The following is a 21793-nucleotide window of genomic DNA, read 5'->3' on the forward strand; positions in this document are numbered from 1 at the left end:
CAAGAGGGTTTCCAAGTTCATCTTCAGCCTGGGCAATTTAGATCTTGTCTCAGACAAAATACAGTGGGCTGAGGGTGTAACTTTAGTGCAGAGGTGTTAGGTTCAGTCTCCCTAGTGCCAAAGAGGGGAGGGGAAGCAAAATGTAGGTGCATTTTGGAACAGCTTACTGGATGTAGAATTAATATTTTAAGCCATATTTTAAAAATATTCTGTGATGACATAGACTTTTGTATCTGGTTCAGGATGTTCAGACAGATAAGAAGCCCTAGATTATGGGGCGAACAGGTTGCCTGCTGCTTTTAAAATTGTTTTAACTATTTGGGAAACGTTAAAAGCTAGATGAGTTTTTAAGTTTGGAACTATTTTCAAGAAGTTTAGACATCCCGAAGTAATGATTAACACTGCTTCGCTGTGACTTGTGAAGTTATTTGAAGGACTTGTTCTGTAATTTATTACTTTTACTTATGCTGTTTTAAAATTTAAATTTAGAAATTCATGCTGAAGTCCAGCTTAAGAATTATGGGAAATTTCTTGAGGATTATACATCACAACTGAGAAGAATCGAGGATGCCCTGGATGAGTCAATCGGAGATGTTTGGGATTTCAATCTGGACCCTATAGCGTTAAAGGTTTGATTTGGTTTTTTTATTATTATGGTAATTTTTAAAGCATACCATGTCCTGACAATGTCCTTTTAAGAAACAAAATATTTTTATTTGAAATCTGACAGTGGAAAGAAACTTTGAAAAATTGCTATTTCCTTTTCTCTAAGCCTTGAAGTGTTTTTAAAATTTAATTTTTGAAAGCATGGTGCACACTTAAAGGCTTTAGTGTCAGATAATTGGTATTTTGCATTAGCCCTTTTTTCCTTATCAAGAGAGTAAAGAGGGTTGGGTAGAATATTGAGGCTGTTTGTTGCTTCTTATTGTGGTTATTTTGCATACAGTAAATGCACAGCTTTGTTTGTGAAATCTAGGTACTACATACTACCCTAAATCACATATTTTTTTTTTAATGACAGCTTTCTATGTTTTTTTGTTTGGTGGTATCAGGGATTGAACTCACAACCTGATGCTTGCTTGGCAGGCACTTGTGCCACTGAGCTATACCCTGGTCCTGTGACAGCTTTCTTTATGTGTAGTTCACATGTCATATAATCTGTCATTAAATTGTGCAGTGGTGGTTTTTAGTGTGTTCACAGAATTGTGCAGTCAGTACTACTTTAGAGATTTTAGATTGTTTTTACCACCCTAGAAAGAAATCATTAGTGGTCATCTCCGTCCCCCATGTCACACCAACGCCCCCAGACCTAGACAATCACAGATCAGTTTAGTTTACCTTTGCAGCTGTATGGGTGTCTCTTTTGAATGTTTTATATAAGCAGCGCCATTCCACATGTGGTCCTTTGTGCCTGGCTGCTTTCACGTAGCAGGTGTGCTCAGCTCACCCATGTGGTTCGTAGTTAGTACTTCCTTTTATTACTGAATGATACTCCATTGTGTGGAATGCTTTACCATGTCAATACGCATTTATCAGTTGGGCCGTGGAGTGTGTTCCTCTTTGGGCTCTTAGGAATAACGTTGCAGTGAGCATTTGTGTATCTGTTTTTGTGTAGATACGTTTTCATTTCATTTCTCTTAGAGGCGTGTTGGTGGGTCCTGTGGTAGCTGTGTATGACTTCATGAGCCTCTGCCAGATGTCGCAGTGCAGCTGTACCGGTTACGTTTCTACCAGCAGATGAAGAGTCCAGTTTCTCCACATCATTCTCCGCACTCCTTACTGTCTTTCATATGTACATATTTTTCTTTTTTTGAGACAGTGTCTCACTGTAGTTCAGGCTGGCCTTGAATTCGTGGGATCCTCCTGCCTCAGCTCCCCATATGTGGGGATCACAGGTGTGGCTCTAGGATCTAATTAGGGCCATCTTAGTGGGTGTTAAACAGTCATCTCATGGTTTGGTTTGCGTTTCTTGGATGATGATGAGGTTAGCATGTTTTCATAGGCTTATGGTCATTTGTATATTTTTGGAGAAATGTTATGCTGATATTTTTACCCTGGTTTTTGTTTTGTTTGTTTGTTTGATTGGTTGGTTGGTTAGGTTTTTTTTGGACATGGTGTTGCCATGTTGCCCAAGCTGGATCTAAACTCCTAGACTCAAGCAATTTTTCTGCTTCAGCTTCTCAAATAGCAGAAACTGTAGCACATGCCTTTGCCTGTTTTTAAATTTGGCTTTTCATAATTACGTTGTTGGACAGTTGATTAACTTTTAAATTCTGCAGCACTCTATTATGTAAATACAGTATCTCCCTTTGCAAATGAGAACTGAGGTGTCTGGAAGTTAAGCAACTTATTTACGTACGTGAAGGGACATACCTGGCTAGGTGGCGAGTCTCGCAGGCCAGCTCCTGAGCCTGTTCCTACCCATGATACTGATGGTTTGTGTACATGTAAGTCTAAGTTAGTTTTGAATTTTTTTTTTTATTCGGTACCAGGGATCGAACTCACAACCACCTGCTTGCAAGGGAGGTGCTTATGCCGCTGAGCTAAATCCCCAGCCCCTGTTTTGACTTTTTTGTCTTGCAGGCTGGGTAGGCTGTTCCTCCTTTAAAAATTCTTTTGCACCCAAATTTAGTGTTTTCTGCTGTTCTTGAGTGTTGTCATGTGTGAGTTACAGAACTTCCCTCGGAGAGTGTAGTCCTCAACCTACATTGTCTCTAGGGATGATGAGCTTTACCGATTTGTCACTTTCATTTGCTGATATTTTTTAAAGATTTTGGCCGTAAGAGCCTCTTCCAGTTATGATCATGAAAATCTGTTTGTTTGTCTCGGGGTTGTTGTTGTTAAACTCAGGTGTTACGAAGGGCTGGAATTGTCTTAGTTTTCACCTTCCCCTGTGGATGACTTCTGACTGCTTGGATTGCATCATGTGGACCCATATCGGCATCTTCCCCAATTGCCTGCGGAACTTCTTTTTAATTCCATTATTGGGCTACTATTTTATGTTTTAGTGTGATGGTTCATTGCTTATATGGTTGAGAGAGTCATAAACACAGAGTCTCTAAACAGAAGTACACCTGAATGAGACAATTTGTAAGTTGCCTACATAAAGCACTTAATTGTTAGTTTGTCACCAAAAGAGGGATCTCAGGTTTACTGTAAAGTGTCCTGTGTAGATGCTCTTATGAAGATGGGGAAATGAGGTGGACTTAGAAGACAAGTGGACAAAAATTTTAGCTGGGCTCAATTTGTGTATTTAAAAGTTTAGTGATTTTTCAAATTCAGATGTGCTTTTTCTTTGTTTCTATAGCTTTTGCCTTTTGAACAGTCTTCCCTGTTGGAACTGATAAAGACTGAGAACAAGGTACAAAATCCTAAACCTAAATATGCATTTTAAGCAATGCTTTTGCTATTTGGTTTTTACTTTTTTCTGTTTTATCTGTTCGCTCATGAAACTAGGTCTTAAACAAAGTCATTACTGTTTACGCTGCACTTTGTTGTGAAATCAAGAAGTTAAAATATGAGGTAATTCTTAATACTCTTTTCTACAACTTTAACAGCAGGTCATTTAAAGAGAGATACATACGTGTATGTGTCTAGTGTGCAGTGAGTGTTGACTGTTGAATGGCAGTGCTAATGCTGCTACGAATAGTCAGGCTAATCCTAGTCCTCCCAGGCACTGAGTTAACCCAGCAGCAGCAGGGGCGGAGGGTGGGTGGAGAAGCAGGCCCTGAGAAGATGCTGCCGGCCAGTAGTTTCCTGGCAGTCCCAGTTGAAGTCCGGCTCTGCGTCCCTCGGCATTGCTGTGCTTGCCTTGGGTACATGTTCTCACTAGACGGAACCGATCTTGTTAAGGACGCTTTGAACTTACGCGATCAGTCTTGTGTTTCCTTACTGAGCTGCTAACACTTGCTCCGGTAGAAGTTGATAAGCGTCTCTTTTCCTGTTCTTGCACACTCTGTGGCTGCCCCCTAGGAATTGACAGGAGGATGTGGACAGGGTGGGTAAGACAAAGATGAGACAAAGGAGTCAGGACGTGCTTTGAGTATTAGGGATGTCTTCCTTGCTCTCGGTAAGCTGAATTTACTTACAAGCAGTGTTTGCAATTTAACTTCGTGTATAGGTGATTTAGTCCACTGTTACTAATACAGAGAACTGAGAGAGTCAGAGAATTCACAAAGAAAACAAAATTAAAAATTATTTTAATTTTTTTAAACAGGCTGAAACTAAGTTTTATAACGGTCTTCTGTTTTATGGAGAAGGAGGTAAGTTTCAAAATTGTTAAATTGTCATGAAGTCAAACTGAAATGAACAAAAAGTTCAGATAGTTACAGGAATGGCATGATCAGGTAATGTACTTCAAGGAAATAAGAATTTGCGTTTTTGTGAGTTTGGTTAAATTAGTGGCAAACTAGTGAAGCAGAAGCAAACAATTCTTTTTCATATTTTCACCAGTGATATATGTAACAAGATGCAGATTTCCCTGGAGTGATTAATGATTGTCTCATTTTCCTCTTGGGTGTAAATAATTCTGTGTTCTCAGGACTCTGAATATTAAAAGGTGTCTATTTTAAAAAATTGCTTGCTTTTTGGTGTTGAGTTTAAATTTAAAAATTGAAATGCATTTTTTAATGTTGCTTTTTAAAGCGACAGATTCCAGCATGGTGGAAGGTGATTGCCAAATTCAGATGGGGAGATTTATATCGTTTTTACAGGTAACTGACTCTTACTTTCTGTTGTACTTTTGTCTTTTAAAAGCTTGGGTAAGGTAACACGTAATTTAAACATTTTAAAACTTGGAAGGCTAAGGCTGTGTACTCTGAGCACAGAGCACTTAGTTGTCATTGCGTGCTTGCTTAGAAGATGGTACTTCCTGAGAGATGGTACCTTCCTGGCATTTGCGGACAATAAGGATCAAAACAAGTTTGTCCGTGTAATTTAATTCATGTCACCGTGCCGTTTATAAAAGGACTGAAACTGTGCAGCAGTAGGAAAAGAGCCATCACAAGAGTTGTAAGTGGAATCGAGCAGTTGCTGGGTGGTGAGGAGGTTGTGAAAAGCAGCGTGACTTTATGTTTCTAGCAGAAATGGGTTTTTCTTTTGTTTTGTTTTAACCTGAAATAGTTCTGTCTCGAGTTGTGTTCATTGGGACATTTGCATCAAACGACGAGATTTCTCCAAGTACAAATCCCTTTCCCACCATGCTCCATTCAAACAGAGAAGCAAAACCCACAACTCCCAACTTGGCTTCAGATAAATTGGAAGAAATGAGGCTCTAAATATTTATGTATGGGCCAAGAAATTAGTCACCAAACTGTTTACAAAAACACACAAGCTTATATGCGTTAACAATTTACACCAGTTCACAAAAATATTAAAACATTAAAAAAACCTATAAATTAGAGAATTCAAAAGTGTAGTCTAGGACTTTCTAGGATGCTTGTCTTGTGCAAATTATGGTTGAAAAAACAGATTTTGGTATCAGAATCTAAACTGTAAACTAACCGTTTTTATTCTTTGAACATTAACAGTACGAATCAGATAAGGAAAAAAGACCCTCTGCACACCAGCTCACCTAAACCCATTAAAATGCATCATTCCTGACATTTCTGTGACACACAGTACTGGCGATCACATGCCTCTAACCTTTCGAAAGCTACTTTGTGACACTTCAGCCTCATTGTTTCCTTGCGCTGTTGCTCATGTGATAGATGCTCTGCCACCATGCTGAGTGGGGACCAGGCGGCTGGAACAGAGCCGTGGACTCGAGGGGCTCCTTCCTGAGCTAAAGGGGCAAGTCCCAAACTTAGACCCTATGCATTATTACTGCTTGCAGTGTGACATCCCACTGCTGTCCCCACCCGCTGGCACAGTTCTTCCTCTTTACAGAGTTAGTCCTAGAATTTTTCAGCCTGGCCCAAAAATTTAAAAAAATGCTTTACCATGTAGATTTGCTTTGCATTATTGAAAAGGTTTACTCTTTTCAGGTCTTTGGCTTACTAAAAAGCATGATACAGCTTCTGTTTCCTCCCTTTTCTCCTTATGACAATCAGTATACAGTGTGAAGAAGCAAAAACTGGAGACAAGGGAAAAAATACCTGTAGTATCCCTCCCTTATATTTATTGGATGCAAGATTTGATTTATTTCATCAGGTGAAGCATGCTCACATATTGCTCTAATCTTTTATGTCTTCAGGGCTGTCTTGGGGAGGTCTGTTTGACCTAGTCAAGAGCATTTTATTGATAATATGGCATGTGTTATTCAGGGTCCTGTCTAAAAAACCAGTTACACAGGGCATTTCAGAAGCAGTAGGTCAGAAGATACAAAGTGGCCGACGTGTAAAACAGCTCTGAGACCTCATGGGGAGCGTGAGTGTAAGGGGTGGTGTAAAATCATCTTGTATATGGGATTCATGTCAGATGAGCAGGTTTTACTGCTTTTGTTACGGAAGCAAAAAGAACCTGTATGAGGGGATACCCACAGTGTTCTGCGCTGTGGTAACCTTTCTGTTGTCTGCACCTGACCCGTAGCGTGTGAGGCACCTCACATCCGTGCAGTGGTACTGATTGAGTTTTAAAGGAGGGAAGTAGTGTGGAGAGTTGGTTACATAGGAGTTGGAGGGTGGAAAGAACAGAATAGTGAGATGATCCAGAGAACCAGAGCAGAAGTGGTCAGCTTGGCGGGAGGGGCAGCCCTGCTGGTGTTCCCACACCCCAGGGCACACCCCAGGGCGCACCCGAGGGCGGTGGTGGGAGGTGAGCTTCTGAGTGGTGCGTTTGCAAGCAGCCCTTGCCCAGGTGAACTGCTCCTCCTCCATGCGCTTCCTCAAGGCCGAAAACCTGGAAGGGAGTCCTTTCCCTGCTCCTGTGGACAGCGCTGAGTGCGAAGCCTGCTGGCCAGGATGGCATCCAGGTCCGGTGGTGTGCAGGCTCTCATTCCAGGGAGTGGGTCAGTTTCCTCATTTCCTTCTCTGATAGTGCTTCATTCAGTGCATGCAAGTTTAGGATTGCTAAGGATTTTTATATAGTGACTCGTGAGCTGTGATAGTCACGTGTATAGTATATTAAAATCTATAATGTGTATCAAGGTGGAGAAGTACCAATCCAAAAATCCGAAACTGAACTGCTTCAGAATCTGAATCCTTTACCAACATGACATTGATATAGGGGAAAGTGTAACTCCCAATCTGTCAGATGTTGGATTTGCTGAGTTTTATGTTCCCTGAAGTCAGAGAATGAATTCTAAGGAAAAACAAACGTTAAGAGTAGGAAAAATTTAGTGAGGGATAACTCCTGAGAGACAAGAGGGCCAGGAAAGTGGTTTGCCATGAAGCCCACTTCTCTGAAAATGTGGTATAAAGCCAAATCCTGAGGTGGGTACAAAATCACAAGGTGGGTACAAGGTGCTTCCAGCTGTGGCCAGCTAACAAGGTCACCCGTGTAGCTGCTCAGCTAACACTGCTGCAGTAGGGATGCAGGTCATGCAGAGGAGCAAAGGCGCTCTTAGGAAGGGCAGGGTCCAAGGTTCTGGTCGCCCACCAGGGTAGCTGATCTTTTGACTTTGTTGGACCAGGTAGTACCAATTATAGTACAGTCTTAAGTTTCCGCTTATCCCTTGGGGGGCAAGTACCCCGTCAGCCCATCTCTGTCCTGAGGCGTGCCTTCGACGGTGTGGAGGCACCTCCTGCCACACTGTGCTGTGTTCTTGTCCTCTGCGCTGACTGCCTTGAGGACTGAACCCTGTCTGACTGCATGTAATGTTTCTCCCGAGCTTAGCTGTCTATCTTAACATCACAAGTGGAGAATTTCACTCCTGAAATGAATAAAAACTGCATAAACCTGCCCAAAAAGTTGTACATGAACATAAATGAATTTCACATTTCCACTTGGTTCTTTGCCCAGATTATCTCATTATGTATATGCAAATATTTCCAAATCCAAAATATGAAATTTGAAACCCTGGTTTGAAACATTTGGGCTGAGGTCCTCTATTTAGCAGTTAGCTATAGCGATGCTAATGGAGTCTGTCTGATGGTGGAACTCCTGGTGTACCTGAGTAAGTTGGTATTTTCCTGATTTATCATTCTTCATTAAACCTTCATTATCATGTTTTGGTTGGCATTTCTTTAAAGCTGCATGGAGAGCCATGTGCTGTGCAGTCGTGTGTTGGTCAGCAAGGCACACTCACGACCAGCGTCCCGTGGGCTCGTGGTCCTGCGGTGTCGCCGTCCTGGTTGGTGTTGGTGTCCTCTGTGATAGCCGTGCCGCTGAATCTGCTGCAGGGTCCCCGAATGTGTCCCTGCTGGCCAGCTACAGGCAGCTGTGTCTGCAGTCTGCTGCTGTGCTGCTGTAAACCGCCCGGCAGTGTCCGTCTGAGTGGCTGGCTCTGCTTCTGTCCTCTGAGGCCTTTTTCCTTGGGCTTTCTGGTTTTCCTGCATTTCTTGTTATTTTCTCTGATTTCACTCAAGTGCTAGAACTTTAGTAACAATGTAAAACTAGAGGTGTTTAAAATTCATTCTTCTTTATTTCCAAAAACTTTTAAGTGGGTTTTGGGTTATAGTGATACCTGTATAAAAGTTCCATTTTTAAAAAAAAAAGTTCATTTTTAAAGGCTGAACGAGTATGTTTTGTGAGCCTTTAGTATCTGTTTGAAACTGTTCTTGGTGGTACAGAAACTCCTGCCCTCTTAAAACTGAAAGCTTAAGAATAGATACGGTTTAATCGGACATGAAATATTTTAGCTACAAACTGTTCTTGTAGGTTTAAAACTTGAGAATGTCTACAAACAAATTTCTAGAAGGTCTGGGACAGGGTAGATGTGACTTAAATAAAGGACAAACATGTCCCTGGGATGCCTTATACTTCCCTTGCTGTGCTCCGGGCCCACTGATAAATACAACTGTGAGTCATAAATGCAGTGATTTCCGAGTGGGCTCTGGAGACAGCCCCTTCTCGGCGTGTTTACCACACTGGCGCCTCTGAGCTTCTGTTTTACTCAGATGCTCATTGGCTTGTTCATATGATAGAACATAAATCTCTTGAGAAGCAGTTAAATATTAGCCACCATGATAGACAGTGAATATTCCAAAAGAATGAGACAGTCCCTGTCACTTAGAAGCTCTGTGGGCAGCCGAGACAGTGGGCTTAACATGGAGTTATGCAGGAGGCAGAGGAGAGCGGAGGTCGGGCAGCTCCAGGGTGCGGGGGACTCGCGGAGCTAAGTACTGAGCCCTTGAGAGATGCTGATGCTGGCTGCTGAGCGATTGGAGAGTTCATGGAAATGGTTCTGTTTTTACTAGCTATGTTACCATAAAGTTCAGTTTAAGGATGGTGACACTTCAGAAGCAGCTTTGTGACCTGTCCTGCTCTTGTCATTTCAGGAGCTGTCCTGTTTTGTCACGCGGTGCTATGAAGTGGTGATGAATGTGGTCCATCAGCTGGCTGCCCTCTATGTCAGCAACAAGTAATGGATTTAAAGGGTGTGGGCTTGTCCAGTAGGGCTGCAGGGAGTGTGCTCCTGAAATAGCTTTTGCTCACTGCATTCATTGGTTCAGCGTTCTCTGAACACTTGTGATATTCGAGTACTACTTGATGTGCACATTATGTGGATTAATAAGACACAGTTTCTGCCATGTTCCCTGAAGCTGCTGTCTGTCAGAATGAGAATGTTGACGGAAAAGTCTGCATGGGACATAAAGGCAAAAGCTGAGTGGACTCTGCACTGGGGTGGGAGAGAAAGCACGCAGCTCCCCAGCCCTGTGGCACTTACTGTGTGGTTCTGGGGGTCTCCCCAGCTTCCGCTCTGCCCTAGAGAATGAGATTTATCTGAATTTTCTGTTTAGTTTTAAATTGGGTTTTCCTCTGCTAGACTGAGTGTAATTGATTTGTAAGTGCTTTGGTAAATATCGGGGAAGGAAGCACCAATGTATCATTTGGCTTTGGACTTTGGTATATTCTCAGAAATGAGCGTTGTTTTTCAGTAGGATTGAAACCAACCTGGCTGAAAACAGGGTTCTGTTTCTGTCTATTTGGGGAGGATGAAAATGCTGGTTGCTAGTGGAGAAGCTCTGATAGTTCTGAATGAAGTTTGCTCTGTGACTTCTCCTCTTGTGCCCCACGCTAAGTCCTTGAGTGGAAGCCCTGAGGTTACCAGCCCCCCCGAGGGGCGGGTGCAGGCCGGGGAGCTCACTCTGGGTGCGCAGTCGGTGGGCTCCTCGGTGGGGAGATGGGGTCTGGGAGGGTTCCCCCGGTCTCCTGAGTTTTACGGGGTCAGGCTTCACTGACACAGCACGCACACACGTCCGAATTCAGAGGGCTCTGCTCCTGTGCGTGCTCCTTGAGATAGAGCACTGTGGCTGAAAAGGGGTTCTTAACTTGGGTGTTGTATTATTACAGGGTCGCACCCAAAATTATAGAGACAACTGGAGTTCATTTTCAGGTAAATATGTAAAACTAATTTTTACTGTGTCTTTGGAGTTTGCATAATTGGGAAATACAACAGCTGTAGGAAGACCGGTGTTCGCCTATCATCATGTTTGCCATCTTTTATGTGTAGCTGATGGGCACTGCTGACTCGTACCGGAGTAACTGTGTTTTGCCCAGAAACAGCCTCGTGCAGGGTTTTCAGGTAGCCTTCCTTTGGTGCAAAGGCTAATATCCTACTTGACTATCGCTTCACTGATTTTACCCCTGGTTTAACTAATTCAGTAATTTCCCTAAATTGTTTTGCTTTAAAAATCTACTTGAGGCTTGTGTGGTGGCACATGCCTGTAATCACAACGCTCAGGAGACTTAGGGCAGGAAGATCACTGCAAGTTTGAAGCAAGCCTGAACTACATAGTGAGAGCCTGTCTCAGAAAACCAAAATAATTAAATGCACGCATGCATGCATACATACATTCATAAATACTTCTAAAAGAATCTACATGAGGCTTAACTTCTAACTGGTGACTAAATGATAATCATTAAAGATTTTTTTACAGACTATGTATGAACACTTGGGAGAACTGCTCACAGTTTTGCTCACCCTGGATGAGATTATTGAGTATCACGTCACACTGAAAGACCACTGGACCATGTACAAAAGGTACACCAGCTGAAGTGCTTCAGAGTATTTTCTTACTTTCTGTGGCTAATGTATTAGTAAAGAGTAAACAGATAGAAAGAATTTAGATCTTTTAAAAGACCAGAGAGCTGGAGATGTGATATAGAAGGTGCTCATGAGAAGATAGAATCATTCTTTAATTTGACAGGGATTGGAGAGAATAATGTAACTGCATAAAGCCCCCTTAGTCCTAGTGCAGAAGAATATTAATTTGCCCACCTTAGAATTTATTTTCTTTGCATTCTATTCAACAGTTTTTCTGAACGTGGTTCATTTTGTTGCAGAACTTTTGTATCTTGTGTTTATGTTCACTGAATGCCTGGTGGCAGACATCTGAATGTAGGAGGGAAAAAAAGCACAAGAAAATTAAATATATTAAGATTATTATACTCAGATGTGTAGAGCCAAACAAGAGTACCTTGTTTTTAAGAATCTGTAGGTAGATGTAACCTGTTTCTCATAATCTTTTGCAAGGTTAATGAAATCTGTCCATCACAACCCTTCAAAATTCGGAATTCAGGAAGAAAAACTAAAGCCATTCGAAAAGTTTTTGCTGAGGCTGGAAGGACAGTTGCTTGACGGGACGATATTCCAGGTAGGTGGGGCCATGCAGCTGGGCTTTCTCAGCTGACCGAGCTCAGAATTGCGGACAATGAATTTGTTTTCCTTTAAAAAGTGCTTTGGCTTAATGGATCGTTAGTGTATAAAGTAACTAACAGTGACGTTTTAGAAATATGTAAATGAACAAAACTAAGGATTGAAATCTAAAACCAAAGTGTTTAACTGTTAGGTTAGATTTGTGAGCCTATTCCCAAAACATCTGGTTAATTCTCCTAAGGCCCACAGCATGTGAGGTGAGCCTGCATGGTCCAGTGTACGGGCTTTGAGCACGTGTGGCTGCTTCACATTAACTGACATCAAATTAAACAGCACTTGTGTGGTCACAGTAGCCAGATTTCAAGTGCTGATCAGCCACGAGGCATTATGGCTGGCCAGCGTGTCCTCCAGGATGGAGCAAAGCATCTCACATCACGGCAAGTTCTGTGGGACAGGCCCACTGTGGCTATGTCCCCCAGAAACAATGTATTCCACCCCACTTTACATCCGCACCAGGCTGACTTCAATTTATATTTTACATGCTCACAGTTTTAACAGATGGACCCAACTCTTGTGTTTACCTATTTATTTCGTAGTCCATTTTTCAGCAAATAATTTTTGTTATTTTTTCCAAGGGACATTTCCACATTGGCTGTGTTAAAGTGCTAACAGAGTAACTAACCAGAAAGTACAAACTCTACTCTTAAATGTATAAAATACGATAAAATGAAAAGAAGAAGAAATATCTTCCAAACACTCCTGAACATCACTCTCTAACTCTGTGTGACACATTTGGGGTTGACAGGAAAAAGGTTAAAATAACCAGGCAGCTGAACGAACTCAGCTGCGTGCCATTCCGCACAGATAAAACTGTTGCCTTGAGAAAGAAAATGTTGTTTATAGAAAGCCTTGAGTGACTATCTGTGTGTGTCCTTGAATCTAGCCACGCGGGAAATGATCCCGGCTGGCCATCCAGGCCTGTGGGCACCAAGTCCTTTTGTCTGTACATGGCACTTAAACTAACAAACTGGCCTGGTACAGCTTTTCTTTCTCACCTGCTAAAGGGTCTCTCTCATACAAGATCCTCCATCTTCTGTGCTGTCCCCTGCCTTGTGTGGTAATGTATTATTTGACTGTGTTCATAGCTGCTGTATTTTTTTGTACCATGGATCAAACTCATGCCCTTGCACTTAGTAGTCAAGCACTTAAGCCCCTGAGCTAAATCTCCAGGCCCCTATTTTTACAATAAACTTTGATCTATTTAAATCATTATGTGGCTCTTCTGTGTTCGTGCAGATCTGAACCTCAAGCGTCTGTGGCTACCACCTATGTGTGACCCCTTGCTGTTATGGGGGTCCTGTTGTGTGACTTGCACATAATGGTTAAAGTAAGAATTTAAGCTTCTGTCCTAAGTTAAAGTGATAACTAATGATCTAACCTCATCACACACCCTGCCAAGTGTTTAACAGCTTATTAATGAGACTAATTTCTCTTCGCTGTTCCCTGTGTAGGCCTGCATAGAACAGCAGTTTGATTCTCTCAATGGAGGAGTGTCTGTGTCCAAAAATAGCACTTTTGCGGAAGAGTTTGCACATAGTCTTCGCTCGATTTTTGCAAATGTAGAAGCCAAAATTGGTAATATAAATTATTACATATTTGAGATTTTATTGATCAAGTTTGTGTTTCTTTAAAAACATAATTTAATTATCTTCGTTCTGCTTTTCTCTTTTATTACTGCTTATAAGGCGAACCTTCGGAAATTGACCAGAGGGACAAGTATGTTGGAATCTGTGGATTGTTTGTTCTGCATTTTCAGATATTTCGAACTGTTGATAAAAAGTTTTACAAGTCTTTATTGGACATTTGTAAGAAGGTAAGAATTTAGAATTTCTGTTTTTCAGTTGGAGTATATTAAAAAGATTTTGTATAAGTGGATTTTTAAAATGCATTGTATTCTTGTTTACAAAGGTAGTTTGCTTTTCAGAAGTAAGTCATATAATAAGTGGAAGTACAGGTTTCATGCTGTGCTGCCGTAAGGTGGTGTCTCATTTTTATTACAAGGTTATTTTGTGCATGGTTATTTTTTCTTGAAATGAAACGTCTTAGCCTGTATTTAATGGAACAGCTCCTTGTCTCTCTCTGCGGCTCTCCTTCATGTGAGTGTGTATATTGGTAGATGTTAGGGTTCTACTTGTTCATTTAGTTTCTGTTACTGTTACTGATACTACATTTCCCCCCCACTCATTCTCACTGTTGAAATACAAAAAAATTTAGTTTTTTGTGTATCTGCTCTTTCCATTGCATGAAACCTGAATGTAAAATCAAAGATTTAATTTGATCACAGAATCTGCGAGAACCAAGACATCTATGCATTTTTCCCCCCAATAATATAGAATGAAAGTAAGGATGCGAAGATTCAGGTGTCTGCCTTTTTGCATATTTTTATTTTCACTGTTCATGTGAAAAATTGTACTGAATATGTCCACGTGCATGTTAATATTTAGGCAGAAAGAGATGATCATATTCAACACTGGTATAGAAGTGCTGCCACCCTGATGCAGTGTGTATTAACGAGGTGTTTTGTGTCTGTGTGCAGTCATTTTTGCCTGGCGTGACTCGTCTCAGCCTGTATTTAATGAATGTCCCTCTTGCCTTTACCATTTCAGGTGCCAGCCATCACTCTAACTGCTAATATTATTTGGTTTCCTGATAATTTTCTGATCCAGAAAATGCCAGCAGCTGCCAAACTTTTGGACAGAAAAAGTCTCCAAGCCATTAAAATACACAGGGATACTTTCCTACAGCAGAAAGCCCAGTCACTTACCAAGTAGGTCTTACAAGTAATTAACGAAACTGTTTAGGTATTTTACATTGCAGGCATTTGAATTTCAAGATGAAATGAAGTCACTGCTGAAAAAGGTTGGTGGTCTCCAGGGCTTTATTTTCTAGGAACTTTAGGCTGCCCATGTTTAAAATGTAGGCACCTCGAGCTTCACAGCACACACACTTTTGCCAGCTGTCTTGTTTTTTTTTTTTATCAGTACCAGGGATCGAACTCATGACTGCCTGCTTGCAAGGCAGGCACTTACGTCGCTGAGCTAAATCCCCAGCCGTAGCTGTCTTGTTTTTTGTCTGAAAGTCCAACTCACTTGGTGTGGGCACTACTTGCTGACACAGAGACGTTGAGTAGCCATTGAGTAGCTGTGATGATTTGGGGAGGCCTCCCCTCAAACTTGGTGTCCTCCCATTTTTATTTTTATGAAAGTAACATTTGCATATGTTTAACATTAGAAAGTGCTAAAAGTTTAAGGAAAAAGTACTTGTCACCAGCCCAGCTCCTCCCTGGCTGGCAGTCTTCTCTACAGCAGACACTTTTCGCTGTCTGGCTCCCAGTGCTGGCTTGCAGGGCCGCTCCCTGCCCCGGGCACCTGTTTTGAAGTAAGGAGATCAGGCTTGGAGAAGTGACCCTCGCCGGGTCACGCAGGTGCTTGGCCTGGCTCCGACTGTGTTTCTGGGGCGGCCGTGAGGCGTGTGTGGCTGCCTCTGGGCCCTGGGGGCGGTGCAGACTCCCTGCCCACATCCTGTCAGCAGTGAATCTTGTGGGTGCAGAGGGCCAAGCTCACTTTCAGGGATTCCCCAAATGGAAACATGTTGTTTTCTAATTCTGTAATTCCAGAAGTGAGCTAGTGCAGTCGCTGGAGTTCTGTGACACTGGGCGGCGGCGTGGGTTTTGCCTTTTCCTTATAATTTTGCAGAGGAAATCTAAGGTTTATGCCCGAAAGAGAAATTTAGGGGAAAGGGTGATGACCGGCATAAGCCTTGTCTCAGCAGTTCAGCGGGCAGAGGAGCTGACTGGGCTCAGGCCAGGCCGCTGTGAGATGGAGACGCAGCCGGGGGGCCGTACTCCACCCTGCACCCGGCTCCCTCCAGGCTGCAGCGTTTGCGGGCTGCTGCATGCACCTTCACTCCTAGCCTCTGGGCGGAATAGAAGTCTGAGTCCTCCTTGTCTGCCCCCTCCCCGTGGACAAGCCTGTGTGGCTGCGACTCGGTGTTTTTGAGCAGAGGGGAGTTGGGTGGTTTCTTCTTGGTGTGTGTGTCTGAAATGGAGCTGGTGATCGCCTGGCCTCTGGACGTGAGCTGGTGGCTGGAAGGGGTTAGGAAACCCTTGTTTTCCCCTGCGGTCTGGTCCCAGGCCAGCGGGGTGCTTTCTCCATGCTTCCCTTGCCCCAGAGTGTTGCCGGGCTTGACGCTGTGGGGGAGCACTTCGTGGTCAGGCCTCTTTTTCCCTGGCCCTTGCTCTCAGCCCATCCTGGCAGGGAGGAAGCCTTGTTCAGGGCCCTGTGGATGCTCAGATCCATGCTTCCAATCTGGGGCCAGTAACATCCAGGAAGCGAAGCAGACTGGTTGTTGATGTATTTTGTCTAATCGACTCGTTGCTCTGCAAAGAACATTTTTCTCAGAGTTTATGGTGGGGTTTTGCCTCCCTAAAGCACATTCACGGGGACTTCGGTGTGATCCCTGTTCAGACTGAGCCATGGAGACAAACTGATGGCCTGCCAGTGTGGCTGGCTCCTCTTCCTGGGGGATTCTGCCTCCCTCAGGTGCACCCTCATCCCTGGCCCTGGAGAGCCCTCCTCGCTGATACCTGACAGTAGTGCTACCGGAAGGTTTTTGGGAAGTATCAGACTCCGAAAGGAAGCAAGAGTTACCCATTTTTGCACACTTTAAAGGAAGAACAAAAAAGGAATCACTTGAACAGGATGTGGGCGGTAAAGCGGCCCTTCGGAGAGAGGTTGTCCAAGTGGAGACGCGCTGTGGATGCTACAGTGTTCTGGTAGTCCTGAGTCGGGGAGAGACTTGCCTGTATTCCTGCCTTGGTGTTGTCAGAGTGGGGAAGCTCGCACCTGAATCCTGGCCTGGCCACTTGCCAGTTGTGTGATCCTGGCGTGAGTGCATGCGCCTTCCCTGTGGCAGTGCAGATTGTAGGACCACCCTCGCAGGTGATGTGAGGGTTAGAGGTGCCCCTTTGTGTGAGCAGAGCGTAGGTGGTGGTCGGCAGATGGTAAGCGCCCAGTGCTTGTCAGCTGCTGAGTTCAGACTCCCGTGTCTCGGACTGCTCCCACTTGGCTGAGCCTTCTTTCTCCCACGCTGCACCTCTAGCTTCCTGGCTAGTGTTTCCTGGAAAAGCATCGCCCCTTCTGCGGTTTATTTTTGACACATCCTTGCAGGGCAGACTGTGCTCTCTGGTGGCTTCCCATAATTGATGTCCTGTCCCCCAGGAGGCCTCCCCAGCCCCTTTCCTTCCTTCCACCATGCACCTCTCCCCTGCCAACCTCATCCCTGCTGTCTGTTCTGGCCACACTAGCATTTTGTGTTCCTACCCAAACATGCCAGACGCACTGCCAGACGCCCTCCGACATTGGCACTTGGTCCTCATTTCCGGTTAGCTCTCTTCTCAGGTTTGCAAGATTGCACATTAACTTGCCTTGTCGTGGCTCAGAGTCATCCACTCAGCTTACTGTCGTCATTCCATTTTTCCTCGTCTCTATTTTTTCTCTGCCTTATGTTTCCCATTGCATGCCTCAGTTGACGTCTTTTAAATTAAATAGGATTTTAATTATTGATTGCTTCATTGTTCAGCTATCCTAAACCATAATTCTCATGGGGACAGGAATTTACATGTTTTGTTTTTAGTACCGAAAATAGTGCATGGCCTCTGTGGGTTCTCTGTAAGTACTTGCTGAATGGGACATGTCTTTTAAAAACCACAAAAATGGAATGGGTGCTGCTGGGCTGTATTTTCTTACAATCAGTATGAAGAAATGGGAGTCAGTTTCTTGGCTGTGCTGAAGACTCCAATGTTTTCCCGCAGAGATGTGCAGTCCTACTACGTCTTTGTGAGTGCCTGGATGATGAAGATGGAATCGATTTTGTCTAAAGAACAGAGAATGGATAAGTTTGCTGAAGACCTCACCAACAGATGCAGTGTTTTTATACAGGTAGGTCCAGGGGGTAATTTCTTTGTTTAACTTGTAGAAGTTATATTTGGAGAAAAACTTGGAAAGGATAGGCTGTGTTTTGGTTTCAGAACAAGTTGATTTATGTTTGCATCTGTTTGGCTTACTTACTTAATTTTTCTGGTGGACCCATTCACAGCTCTGTCTTTAGTGCATTTAGCGCGTCACTATGTATGTAGCTGTGCCCCTTAAGTTTAGGTGTGTTATATTTAGTTAAATTCAAAACACGTTGTTTTTGTGGTTACTCTGGAGATTCCAGGGTGCATTACGTGCTCTTTCAGCTCTTCTGTGACTTGGTGGTTTTATTGTCACTCTCCGCAGAGCAGAGCGAGGGTTGTAAGCACTTGGTTGGTTTGTTGCTTTGCGAGCTGCCTGGATCATCTCTGATTTCAGCCTCCGGGCGCTGATGTTCGCAGTCGGTGCCGAGGTTTCTCCACGGAGCTGCTCATGTTGTTGTTGCTTCTTGGGTTTCCTATATCGTCATCGTGGCTTTTCTCCTGCTGCTTGTGGAAGGCCTGCTGGTATCGCATTTACTGTGAGCTCTTGTGGACAAATTGCCACAGTTTTGGGTACAACTGTGGCTTTATTTCAACAGTTTTGCTGTGTTAAATTTCTAGACTGCTTAGAATGTTTTGTCCAGCTTTCAGACAAGTCCTTAAATTGTTTTCCGGGCTTCCTTTGTTTTTGTTGAATTTAGCCATTGGTTTTGTTGCCTTATAAGTGTAATAGCTCTTAATTACGTGTAAGATTTAGACTTTGTGCTGGGGATATAGTTCAGCAGCGCAGTGCCTGCCTGGCACGTGAGAGGCCCGGAGTTCAGTTCTTGGTACTGAAAAAAAATTAGACTTTGGGTTTTTTGCAGCATTGCTGGGATGCCTGAAATAGTGGATTTCAGTGTACTTGTGCTGCTTGGGGTTCGGCAGCTTCTTGAATTTGTGGAACATTCTCACCCCGCTGCTGAGCCCTGATTCTCTTGTACTTTCCTGCCTTCTGTTCTAATTCTCTGTCTGATCTGCTGTTTTGGGCACAGTGGAAACCCGCTTTGGCACAGTTCGGCTGGGACACTGGGCAACCTGGGTCTCGCCTGCCTGTCCTGGATCAGAATGATTTGGAGAACTTTGATCCTGTGGTGCTGGGTTTTTCCACTTCACCCTTAGTTTTGTTTTAGGGAGCAGGGAAGTTCATCTTTCAAGGTCCCAAGTCAGAGCTGAACGTTTGCCAGAGTTTCGTCCTCCCCTTGATGGATCCCGAATTCCTGTTTTTATCTTTTTTTAGGGCAGCATCAAAGCAAATGCTTGAAGTGAAAGCAACCATAGATGCCAGGCTCACTACTTAAGCTCCTGTCGTCTCCTAGGTCGGTCAGTCAGTTGGTCTCTCTGTCTGTCTGTCTCTCTGCAGTACTGGTGTCAGCGCCTTTGCATCAGTAGTCACTTTTTATTTTGAGATCAGGTCGCCTTAAGTTGCCTGGGCTGGCTTGTACTTGTGATCTTCTGCGTCAGCCTCCCAGTGTGCTGGGGTGATGGGCTCGGCCGTGTTGGCTTCTTAGTTTTTATTTTCTTGATAGCTCTTTGATGCCTTCCGAGAGATACTAGACCTGTTTGCCTGCCTTTTCTAGGGTTTTTCTGGGTGGCTTCTCTCTTGTCAGTAGTAACAGACCGCAGACCTGCTCTCCCCATTTAGACACTCCCTCCCCGTGTAGCTGGTGCATAGACTAACAGTGAATGGCTGATGTGGGCCCAAGAGTTCTCTACTTGAAGCCTTGCCAGAAAAATAAACAAACAAACAAAGAGGAGCTTCTCTTTCTGGCCGGGTGGTTTGTGCTGTGTGACTTCCCAGTGCTGCCCTCAGGCAGGATCTGCCGGGAGGGTCTGGGAGACCTGGGGCTCTGTGCACAACCCCCCAAGCCTTGGTCCTGCTGCCTTCTGCCTCGCCTCTCCCATCAAGCTGCTCCACAGCTGGGGAGGGGAGGCCTTTCACCCGGGCTGGGGAGCAGAAGGCCGCCCACCCGTTGGCTCGCCCAGGTTCTCCCCAGCTGTGCTCCTGTCTTTCTGCACCCTTTACAAACCCCAAGAAGCTGTCACTGTCTGTGTGTTCCGGCACAGCCATTTTTAGGTTTGAATGAAAACATGCGAAAAAAAGAGAGAAACGGGAGAAGTAGTATTTTTCCCTGAGCTTAAGAGCATTCAGTGTTTCAAACTGTCCAGGACTCGCCCTCCCTTGGTGGTAGACTGTCAGTGTACTCTGAACTCCGGGAAAGGCAAACACGCAAACATGCCAGACCGGGACACGGGGGGGGGGGGGGGGGCAGCCCTCGGAAAGGAAAACAGAAGAGACAAGGCACTTTTATGTCTGCACTGCACTGCACGCCCAATCTTTATTTTAAGATTCCTATATAGTAAACCGGATCAGTTCACGGAGCCCAGACAATTAAGTAGTGAAAAGGCATTCTTTGTGACAAGCTACAATGTGACAGACTACAATGTTTATTCTAAACTATCTAAGTGAAGTAAACAACCACAACCAGTTCTCCTGAATCCTCTAGCCCAGGAGGAAATTCATTAACCCAAGAATGATGTTAATTATGTTTGCTGCTAGTGTCACAAAGGGTGACCGGCCACTTCCTCATGACTTCTGCAAAACAAAGCCAGCTCACACAGTATGGTTTCCAGAGGGTGAGAGATCCCACTGAGAACAGGCATTCCTGTCCTACCTCTGTCTCGCATACCGGGGGCTATTGTTCACTGCAGGTCCGAGGGGGTTGGGGCCTACAAAGTGACACCTCATCTCCCACAGTAGACGAGGAGGAGGGAGCCTGTACTTAGGGCTGGAGGGAGGGCGCGTGACAGACAGCAGTGGAGGGTTGGTCTGGGTGGAGAGGAGGGAGGTCAGCTCACTGCAGAGCCCGGGGGCCAGAAGCCGCTTTTCCTCCTCCTCACTCCTGGCTCCTTCCTGGAGGTCCTTAGCTCTCACCCTGAGCGGCAGCAGGCAGGCGCGGGCACGGCAAGGAGGCTGTGGCAAGGGGGCATAGCTCCCGCTGTGACATACATATTGTTCCTCTGGAGGTTTTTTATTTTAAATGGAAAAAGTTTTTAAAAAACAGTTGTACCCTGTGGTCTGAACAGTACTCACCGAATGTGATACTCTTAAGTAAACTTCAAGGGGTGCCTTGGGACAGCTGTCACTGTGCCACAGTATTTCTGCCAGGAAGAATACTGCTGTATGGTAAGAGCTGCCTTTAAAAAACAAGTAGTTATGGCAAGTTGAGGAATTAGTGCAGGGAATGAGGTCTTGGAGAAGTGGGCTCTTCCCTCAGTTATACTAACATCGTCTCTTCCTTCACAGGGCTTCCTGTATGCCTACGGCATTAGTACCATGGTCAAGACCACCATGAATCTCTACATGTCCATGCAGAAGCCAATGACCAAGACCTCCGTGAAGGCCTTGTGCCGGCTCATCGAGCTGCTCAAGGTAGGGCTTCCGGAGCTGCTGTTGCCCTCGTGACTGAGAACCGAGCGGGCCTGCAAGACGAGATTGTTGGGTTTGACTGCTTGGTTACATGAGGACGAGAACTTTCTACTGCGTATGGTGAATGGCTAGTCTGGGTGCTCTACCTGGAACTTAGGCCAGCCCACCTTAAATGTGCTCAGAATCAAGTGTTGAGTGTCTTGGGGTTCACTGAATCTGGTAGCAGCAGTGGTTGTGTGCGTGTGCTTTTGCACCACTGTAAAGTCAAAAAATTGTAAGTTGAGCACTCTCTGTTACTAAAATGTTACGTTATGAGATGTTATGTTAATGTTAATGTTATGAGAAAGAAAAGGAGGACAATGGGCAGGTTGTCTTCAGTGCTATTAATACGACTTTGCTCATAGGAGTTTTAAAAGGGTGTTGTGTGAGTTTAAAAGGTTACTTCTGTGCGGTGTTCAGGCCTGTGAGTGAGGTCCTTTGGCGTGGAGCTGTTCTGTGACTTGGAGAACACACTCTGTTGTCTAGTGATTTGGACAGTAGGCTGCTTGCGTAGAGGAGGTGAGGTGAGTTCAGAGCCACCCTCCCTGTAGGGCGCACTGTCACTGGAAAGGAG

At 44.4% G+C, this 21793-nt stretch overlaps 1 protein-coding gene across 3 annotated transcripts in view; it reads left to right on the forward strand.

The window, feature by feature from the left end:
* Washc4 (WASH complex subunit 4) overlaps nucleotides 1-21793 on the forward strand; it is a 47721-nt gene that overhangs the window by 2506 nt on the left and 23422 nt on the right. For all 3 annotated transcript variants that reach the window (XR_010049480.1, XM_003461735.5, XM_063255493.1), the window contains exons 2-15: nucleotides 490-629; nucleotides 3308-3361; nucleotides 3457-3522; nucleotides 4217-4262; nucleotides 4645-4712; nucleotides 9378-9460; nucleotides 10393-10435; nucleotides 10980-11083; nucleotides 11576-11696; nucleotides 13210-13333; nucleotides 13444-13571; nucleotides 14365-14525; nucleotides 17571-17697; nucleotides 21058-21183. Coding sequence is in view for 2 of the 3 variants with exons in the window: in XM_003461735.5 (XP_003461783.1) it covers nucleotides 490-629; nucleotides 3308-3361; nucleotides 3457-3522; nucleotides 4217-4262; nucleotides 4645-4712; nucleotides 9378-9460; nucleotides 10393-10435; nucleotides 10980-11083; nucleotides 11576-11696; nucleotides 13210-13333; nucleotides 13444-13571; nucleotides 14365-14525; nucleotides 17571-17697; nucleotides 21058-21183 (1391 nt within the window). In the remaining variant the exon portion in view is untranslated. The remainder of the gene's footprint in view (nucleotides 1-489; nucleotides 630-3307; nucleotides 3362-3456; nucleotides 3523-4216; nucleotides 4263-4644; nucleotides 4713-9377; nucleotides 9461-10392; nucleotides 10436-10979; nucleotides 11084-11575; nucleotides 11697-13209; nucleotides 13334-13443; nucleotides 13572-14364; nucleotides 14526-17570; nucleotides 17698-21057; nucleotides 21184-21793) is intronic.

This window comes from Cavia porcellus, unplaced genomic scaffold (assembly GCF_034190915.1).
Source record: "Cavia porcellus strain 051 isolate PalLab524CR breed Dunkin Hartley unplaced genomic scaffold, mCavPor4.1 scaffold_8, whole genome shotgun sequence".
NCBI classification, from domain to species: domain Eukaryota; kingdom Metazoa; phylum Chordata; class Mammalia; order Rodentia; family Caviidae; genus Cavia; species Cavia porcellus.